The sequence below is a fragment of the Ochotona curzoniae genome, unplaced genomic scaffold (assembly GCF_017591425.1).
Source record: "Ochotona curzoniae isolate NIBS_2020 unplaced genomic scaffold, NIBS_Ocur_1.0 scaffold_4506, whole genome shotgun sequence".
In the NCBI taxonomy this organism is placed as follows: domain Eukaryota; kingdom Metazoa; phylum Chordata; class Mammalia; order Lagomorpha; family Ochotonidae; genus Ochotona; species Ochotona curzoniae.
Genome location: NW_024467119.1, coordinates 73,220,264 through 73,229,745, shown reverse-complemented (window position 1 = coordinate 73,229,745; position 9,482 = coordinate 73,220,264). Strand labels below are relative to the sequence as shown.

Below are 9,482 nucleotides of genomic sequence, written 5' to 3'. Positions count from 1 at the left end.
ATGCGGGTTAAAAATAACTTTTTTCAGCCTGATCTTTGGCAAAAGGTCATCTGTGGACTGTTGGCATAGCCTAGTCTCCCCATCAGGTGTAAGTGGATGAGAGGTCCCAGCTCCACTTGCACCTGTTGGAGATTCTTTCTTATCCACCTGGTGTTCACAGCCTCATGCTGTATGGATCTTTCTGAAAAGGGGGTTTGCTCAGTCAAGCACTCTAAACCTTCCCCTAGTTTGGATCAATTTCCATGGTGGATTTTCCAGGCTACCAAATTTCTAAGAAGCCTGCATATGATTGCATTCACCCAGCCAACTGCCTCAGACCTCCAGCTAGCTTTGAATTCTTCATTTTGAAAACAAAACAAAACAAAACAAAACAAAACAAAACAAAACAAAAAAACAAGAGAGGCAAGGTGGGTGTTGAAGTTCTTTTTTTCTAGCAAGAGACACGAACTTCACATTAAATCTTTTGCAAAAGTTAGGGGAGGTAAGGCAGAGACACCAAGTGGGGACAGAGTTTCTATTTCTGCAGGTTCCTCAAGGCAACAGAGGAAGCGTAGCGGCCACAGGAGTCTAGTTAATGAGCAAGTTATACAATATTCATTGTGTTGAGTTTAACTCTTCAAACAGAACGCCTAATTGCAAAAAGAATAAAAAAGTGAAATTACAGATGTTAAGACAACAAAGCTCGGGAAGCACTCCCTGTGTTGATAGAACTGTCCGCTCGCTGCTTCCTCCACTGGCTGCATGCTGACAGGGGCCCCCGCCGGTTCCTATACTCATCAGGGTTTCTCATTAGCTCTGTTCTGACTGAGACACGCTACAGGAGCTGAGGAGACCACTGAGAGATAGGACAGCCTTCTCAGGGGCCTCTGGCTACCCACAGAAGGAGCAATCTACTTGTAGTCTGCTTGAGCCAGAACAAAACTGTTCTCCCCAGTCTTCCTGACATGCACCGGCTCACCACCATCACTCCCTACAACAGCTTCTGCAGCAGGTTCCCTCAGAGACACTTGAGTCCGCTTGCGGTAACACTGGGTGTGCAGATAGCAAATTCCCGCAGCCAGGACCATTCCCAGGGTAGCTGACAGGCAGAGCAAGATTCCCAGCTGGGAAGTTCTGAGCTGGATCCCCAAAGGAGCACTGCCTCCTTCTATCCCAACCTCTGGTCTGAGGTTGGTCTTCCTAGGGGTTCCCATGCCAACCTTTCCCTTGTTCTCTTTGACTCTGGGCTCCTCAAGCTTCAACTGAGGTAAGAAGCTGGCAGAAGGCATGGGTGCCTTGGCAGTGCAGGAGGTACGGAAGACAGGGGTTGGCTTGATGGTAGCTTCATTCCCAGTGAAGGTTTCAGAAGGCCAGAGGTACTGAGGATAGGTGAGCGTGACACTGGCCAGAGGCAGCCTTGTCCCAGTTCTATTAGAATCCTCTGTCTTGTCCTAGAAAAACAGAGAGGGGGAAAAAAATGCTACTAAACTTGCAGCTAATTTGTGCTTTTTAAAAACTCTTGAACAGCAGTTGCAACCCATGTCTCCATGCCTGCTCCTGCAAAAGTGCACAGCAAAATGCCCAGGTACATAAATATGCACTTATTATTGATGGGGATGGCATGACTAATGGGAACCCTGAGCACAGAGTCCAGTTACAAGAACAAACTCAGGGTCCTTTAAGAGAGAGCTAAGCAAATATAGGTGTTTGCATCATCTGCAACAGCTGAAAGCTTTCAGTGTGTCTTTATGGCAAAACCAATGAAAGAGGGATCACTTAATCTTACTGTAGCTTCCCATAAATTTAAGTAAGAATACTATATCATGTTTTATTTTGTGTTCTAAGATTTCAAAGGAATAGTAAATCAGTGGGCGTGTATATTTTATATTGCCCATTGATTTAACCTCTGGGACCATACGTGGTGTTTTGAAGCTGATGCTATGAAGGAGGGGTTGAGAAGGAGAGAAGAAAGGAATTATTAACCAAGGCTAAGTGGGGAAATAAATCACCAATTTCTGTAATTACCAATAGCTTCAAAGATATTGCATATGATGGAAAGGCTGGTATTGATCAGGAAAAAGACAGTGTGTACATTGCACTCATGCCTCCTGCTCTCTGACTTTGGTTCTGATCACCCAACCTAGAACTCCTCACTCTGATGAGATCAAATGGGCCGGCCTCAGCCCCAACTTACCATGCACACTCCTACCTGTGTATCCATATCTGAGGAAAGGCAAGTGCCCAAGGAATCAAAGCTTGGATCATTCTCAGCCCTAAATGGAAGAATGCAAAGTCTGAGAGGAGGAGTCCCCAGATATTTGGACCAAAAATCAATGTTTCTTACTGCTATTGTATATACTGATGAAATAAGGTTTCCAGATTTTGACATCAAGAGTCATGGGGCAGGTACGACATGAAGATAGTGACAAAGAATTACAAAATATCATCATTTATTATTTAATGGGAATTACATTTCTCTATACTATGATATTATAAATACATTTAACATATTAAAACACTATATTTTACTTGTAATGATGCTTGAGAGACCCACGCAGTCTAGGAGAGTATAGTTTCCCTGGGTAATTATGATACCCAGCCATGCTGATCAGTAGTTCTTCAATAATCAGGTGCCCACACATTTAGAAATACATACAGTTGAGATCATTTTTTTTTTTTTTAGCCAGTGTTTTCCCTGGCCCAACACCCACACTGGTAATCCAATATAACAGCATTACCCATGGTGGGTGCTCAAGCTGGAAGCAAAATCCTCTGGAGAGAATCTCCTGGGGGTCATATGCTGCTCCAGCTCACGGACATCCAGGGATGGTTCTGGGAGTGGGATGCTGTCTCTGAGATGTTGCTGCCCATCACTGCCTGCAGTCACCGTGTATGGAGATGGTTGGGACAGAGTATCTGCCTCCCCAGGAAACTCAGTCATCCAAGTGCTGGTATGAACAGGATATAGGCTATCTTCTTCCACAGTTCCAGTAAAGATAACAGCTAAGACATCTGCGCGCTGCTGAGGAAGGGTCGTGGGGGCACTGGGAGCTAAGCAGAGACCCAAAGACACAGAGAGACAGGGTGAGACATGTTCCCTGAATGGATTAGAACAAACAACTACAGCAAGAGGTAAACAATTAGTGGAAGCTTTAATGTGAATTAAACATTGACAATGAAGTGTGAGCCACTCAAAGCATCCAATGATCTGCCAGGCTGGAGCTAGAAAGGGAGACATGTGAAGGTTTGACCCTGTAAGCATCTCAGACTGGCATGTGTGATATACAGGGAAGGGGAAAAGTTTTCCAGTGAGGTTAGGTATTGGAGATGTCAAAGGTTAACCTGATACCAACTTTTATTTATATCTATATTCTAGCAAACATGATTTCCTTGGGATTAGAATGCAACACTTGCATGATTTATAAAATAAACCAATAGACTTTAAATACCTGTTGGGTTTGTGGGATCTGCTCCAGGCCACACTTTTAGACCCCAGGGTCTTTGCTCTACTACGCAAAGTACCAGGGTAGAAAGATTGAAGAACAGGTACCAACCAATGGGAGAAGATGAGGGTTTTGGGTAAAAACAGAGAAACTGTTGGCCCCAGGTGTCTCTGTGTCTGCTGTACTGAGCAGCAGTGGTGGCTCTGGCCAGATTGTGGCCTTCACGTATTTGCAGACATGGAAGGCCGTTGGTGTCGGATGGGTTAATATGGGACCTTCCGTGCCAAGCTTGGGTGCTTTTTTATCAGTGCTCTGCTCTGGGCCCTTAACCAGAAATGAATGATGAAAACAAGTTCCACAGCACCAGGAATTTTCAGTTAGGTCAAACATTCTCTAGCTGATCAGGATTTCTTTTCTCTGTTTGCTTTTCTTTTTTAGAAGTTCATGCACCAACAGAATGAAAGTCACATGGTGAGCCAGGGAAAGGTCTGTTCCCCTTGAAACAACCTCTTCTCCCTGACTTGTTCTGTGACCCAGGCTGTAAAGAGCTTTCTTCCTACCAAGGAAAGTGACAGGAGAACCTGGTTGAATTTTTAGTTTTTAAAAAAGTGGAGGGACTATGTCTTCCTTCCTTCATTTCTTTTTTTCTTTCCTCTATTTTCTTTCTTTCTTTCTTTCTTTCTTTCTTTCTTTCTTTCTTTCTTTCTTTCTTTCTTTCTTTCTTTCTTTCTTTCTTTCTTTCTTTCTTTCTTCTCTCATTTTTGTGCTTCGGTGTGGCTTCAGGGGGTTAAGGAAAAGAGCTACAATTGTGCTGAATACAAGGGTGGAAGAACATGTGCCCTGTGTTTTCATTTTGCTACACAGGTCCGATTGTCTGCTCCAGCACCCAATTTAACTTTCTAGGCTGAGCCGCAGTGTGTTTGGCTGCAATGAACAAAGCATGGTGAGCCTTCCTCTCTTTCACAGGTAATCACAGCCCCAAGAACTGCTGCAGTTCAACCCAAGCAGGTGTTTCATTATTGTTTTGTATGGACAGAACACTAACCATAGGAACTTATAAATCAATACAGATGACTGTAAAAATAATGATGAGAATCAAACAAGTGAACATAGTGGAAAGCCGTACCTGAGGCAATTGCTTCTGTATCATCTGGTCTCTGCCGAGGGGTGGGCATCAAAAATCTGGGCTCCATGTGGTCGCTTGAATCACCTCTGCTCTGTGTATGTTGAGACACAATAGATGACTCAATCCTTGCCCAGTAAATGAAATAGGACTGGACCACTGATAAACTGTGGTGAAAGAGAGAGCTGAGTGGGTCACAGCTTTAGTACCTTTTGAGTAATACCTCAGAGCAGAGTAACAGAAAGGAAAAAGCACACTCAAAGACACCTGCATGAATAGAATGAGCAAGAGTTTATGTTATCATCCTTTGAGTGACTTTTTGCTTCTTAAAAACAGAAAGTCAACAGCAACAACTCGTGAGAATAAGAAAGGATGTGGACAAATCAATTACCCCCTGAATAAAAATAGTCACTGAAAATATCTCATTTTGCTCAAAAGTTGTATTCTTGGAGTATTTCACCTCAAACAAAAAGCTTCATCTTCAACTTTATTATTAGTCATTACTGACATACTGCTCACTCCATTGTTTATCGAAGAGTCCATATTTTATCATATAATTCTATTGTAATTGTGAATTGAAAGTGAGAATTAAATCAGTTATAAGTGAAGAAATCTTTTGAACACCCAATGCCTTTCCTTGCTAAAAGTCACTTTCAGTAACATCCTATTTATAATTCCCAAAGTTTCAGAGTATAGGTTCATTGACAAGTGTCCTTTCCCCACCGCCTCCTCCCTGTAAGTATCAAGAAGGTAGACCCAAAAATGTGACTCATTTAGGCGAGGCCAACCAGAGAGCCAAAGCGCAGAAGGAATGAGAGGTCAGGTCTCCAGCGTGTGGTTTGTGGACCCAGCTGATGATGCTTTTGTGGGACACTGGTGTGATGATGACTCAGCACCGTTTCCTGGCAAGCGGAGATCGTAGTTTCCGAAGGATATCCATGTAGCACATACCAACTGTGCTGGGGTATTAAAAAAAAATAGCCACAGGAGCTTTGAGAAATCAAAGTGACTACAGACTTAAGGACTTCAAATGGCAAAGATCTTCGGCACCGAGTAAGGATCAAAGCCATGGGCAGAAGCTGGGTTATGGCAAGTCTCTCAAGCGTTTATGAGGGTGGTAAGGGCAAGCAGCTGAGGGATACAACTTTCTTCGTGAAATCAGACAGACGGACAGACAGACACACAAACACTACTACTACAACTTTGCAGGTAAGTGTTCCATAAAAATGGCAAAGCAAATATCACATTTTGATTAATAACGATGCTCACTTACACAAAGGGAACTTCAAAAGGTTTACAGAAAAAATGGGATTGGGTTTATTTTCATGTGAAATGTTTGAAAGCCATGCATAGTTTGTTCTCATGATGTGCTTTCCTATGAAGTTTCTGAAGACCCTTACTATATCTGGGTTTCAATATTGCTTCACCAAAATAAACTGGTTTTTTGTTGCCATTTTTCATGTGTTTTTGTGTTTTTGAAATATATATATATTTTTAATTACATTGAATTTTTCATGTGTTTTTGAAGTGTCCACATGTAGCAGGAACTGTTCCCAGGAATTGCTCTAAGCTCACTGGCTCTTTCTCCCTCGCAGAGTGCTAACAGGCAGTTGTTGTCACCATTATGCCCATTTGACAGATGGCCAGTGAAGGCCAAGCAAGGTAAGTGGGTCTAGGGGAGGGTCCGTCTGTCCACCTCTGCGTCCATCAGCTCTGTCCTACTATCCTGCCACCAACCCTAATGTCCCTTCATTGGAATTCCCTGGAGGGATTGGCCAATATCACCTGTGCCTAGGGAGGAAGAGAAGTGACACTGTCTTTCACCATGAATCACGGCCAAGGGCAGGTAGTGGGGGAGCTGTGTGTGTGAGGTGGAGGCCAAGTTGCTTGGGTGGCCCTCTGCAAAGTTTTTCTAGTCCAGGCAGCCCTGGTGTTCAACGTGAATAGAATTGGAGGTGAGGGATCATGGGTGTTCGTCTCTGTTTGAGGCGGAGAGCTCAGATGCTGGGACAACATCATGCCTCACTCTCTTACAGGAATCTGATGTCCCCCACGGGCTGGGAAGGAGCCTTCCACACAAACGAGAGGTTTCTCTTTGGGGACTTGTCGGAGTGGGTGACTGCGTCGGCTGCTGCAGAACAAGTCATCTGTTTAGAACGAGGAGGGATGAAGACGAATGTGCCAGCCACTTGATGATCAGACACTTTTCGGGCTTGCAGCAGAAAGCCCATGAAATCACGACTGCTTCTCACGGTCACTGCAACACAAGACACGCCTTCAGGGTGAACAAGCTTGAGTTGAGTCCTGTTCAGTGATTTGATATGCATATTTTCAAAGCTAACAGCTTGGCAAGGAAGTTTGGTGCAGTGGTTAAGCCAGTGTTTGGGCCTCCTGCAACCCTTATTAGAATGCCTGGGTTTGAATCCTGGCTCTGCTCCTTACTCCAGCTTCCTGCTGAGGCGCTCCCTGGGAGGCCACAGTGAGGGCTCATGCACTTAGGTCCCGGTTAGCTCACATAGGAGACTAAGATGGAGTTCCTGGTGACTAGTTTTGGCCTTTTCCAGCATTGGTTGTTGCAGGCATTTGGAGACTAAACCAGCCTACAGAAGATATTTGTCTGTCTCTTTGCCTTTCCAATAAGATGGAAATAAAGAAACGAATAAGTAAAATATAAAAATATGGGGTCTGCATGTGGCACGTAGGTAAACCATGGCTTGGGACAGGTTAAGGAGACCTGAATGGAGTTTTGTTTCCTGTCTTCAGCCTGGCTCAATCCTGCCTATTGCAGGCATCTGCAGAGTCGATGATCAGATCCAAGACATCTCCCTATCTCTGTGTCTCTCCATCTTTAAAACAAATGAACACATGAATAGAACTTAAAAAAAATTTTTTTTTAAATGCTTCAAACTAACCCCTAGAAAGTGGAAATTCATTTGAGGGAAACATGATGAATGCTGCTTCACACCAAAAGAAATTCCATCTGGTGCAAAGGTACATAAAAATGAAACTTTAAAGAATCAGAAGCAGTGTTTTATTTTTTTGGTTGTGTGTCTGGTTTTTGTTGTTGTTGTTGTTTTTGTTTGTAGTATTGGACTTAACAATGCCTCTGTATATGGCTGGCACTGTGGCATAGCAAGTTAAGCCACTGCCTGTGACACCAGCATCCCATATTGGCACTAGATCGAGTTTCAATTTCTTGTCTTCCAGTCCAGCTGCCTGCTAAGGTGCCTGAGAAACACAGCAGGAGATGGCCCATGATTCTGACCTCTGGTCTTGTCCTCGCCTAGTTCTGGCCATAGCAGCCATTTGGTGAAATAACTAGCAAACAAAAGATTTCTCTTTCTCTCTCTCCATCTCTCTCTGCATCTTTCTCTCTCTCTTTCTGTAACTCTGTCTTTCAGGTAAGTAAATGAATCTCTTACAAACAAAATTAAAAAAATAAAATGAATGCTTCTGTCATCAAAACCCAAGTACCACAAAGGAAAAAGAATAAAAGTGTTATTTTAAAAAATATAAATACTGATGAAATCAAAATAGGTAAACTAAGAAAAGTACTTAGAAGACACAAAAAATACAAATATTCATGTCATTATGGCCAATCAGAGAAATAGTAACCCCTTTCTTCTAATGATAAGACACAAACAGAAAATAAAGTTTGAGCATAGCCTAAAAAATAGCCGCAAATGAGACACTATTTTATACCTATCATGTTAGCAAATATTAAAATGTGTAATTGTAATTAGCATTGAGAACACTATGCAAAAACTAGGACACTCACTAGTTCTGGAGCTAGAATCTCTGTAGCTGATAAGCATCCCCATCCCCCCCACCCTCCTGCGGCTGCCTAGGAGACAATAGCCTCCCAGAGTCCAGACACCCATAACAGGTCCCATCCCTAATGGATGTCACCCTCGTCCCATGAGCCCCTGCTCTCTTCCTCACTTACACGTCCCGCCGTCATCTCCCACACAAACCAACTGCACTCAAGTTCTTTCCTGGCTTTCATCAGCACCTAAGCTAGAAGAGCAGACACTGCTCTCTTCCTCTTTTTAATTTTAGGGTTTTATGTAAATTCATTTGAAAGGCAGAGCAACAGAAATATATCCATTATCTAACCTAAGTGTCTATCAACAGAAAACATTGTTTCAAGTAATGAGAGAGAAAGTGTATTTTTCACACACACATACACACACACACACACGCACAATACACAAAGGTTATTCTAGGTAACTACGCTTTCATGATCATATACATTTATGTCTTACGATAATGACATTTTTAGAACAATGCTGTCTGTGCCTTCTTCTCTTGCATTTATACAAATGACTAGCAAAACAGAGATAGATTATCCTGTTTTCCTGACACATAATTCATGCCTGGTTTTGGCTAAGTCACTGTTTCTTATGACTAAGCTCAGATGCAGTCCAGGACGCCCCTGCCTGGATCACAGAAGATTGCCTGGGGACTCTGGGTTACTGGGTTTCCCAAAACCTTCCAGCACATACCTGAAACCTCATCTCCTGGAGAGTAGGAAGACCTGCCAGTATGGATGGTGATGTGCGGGCTTCTGGAACGCTGAGGCGGTGCTCCAATATGTCTGGGATGCATGTCTTCACAGGCCCCAGTGCCGGCACCATGGGAAAAGGCGGACAAGGTGGAAGCCAGGCAGAGGGTGGCACAAGTCCAGCTTGCAAGAGAGGCCAGGACTCTCATCTGCTCTGTCCTACATGGTGACAAACAACCACCTCAATATAGATGATTTCCAAGAACAGATGAGGCCCAACATGGTGGCACAATAAATTAAGCCTGTTCCCACAGTACTGGCATCCCGGTGGCTGCTCCACTTCCAATTCAGCTTCCTGCAAATGTGTGTGGGGAAGAAGCAGGAGACGGCCTGCATGCTTGGGTCCCTATCACCCGTACAGGACACCTAAGTG

General features: G+C 43.6%; 1 protein-coding gene across 1 annotated transcript; it reads right to left on the bottom strand.

The window, feature by feature from the left end:
• Positions 1–890: 890 nt before the first annotated feature.
• On the bottom strand, positions 891–9,258 carry REELD1 (reeler domain containing 1). Its single transcript, XM_040966934.1, has 6 exons — positions 9,051–9,258; positions 6,580–6,802; positions 4,549–4,712; positions 2,718–3,030; positions 2,189–2,252; positions 891–1,430 (listed from the first exon to the last, which is right to left on the bottom strand). The coding sequence occupies exons 1-6, from the start codon at positions 9,256–9,258 to the stop codon at positions 891–893; spliced, it is 1,512 nt and encodes a 503-aa protein (XP_040822868.1).
• Positions 9,259–9,482: the final 224 nt, after the last annotated feature.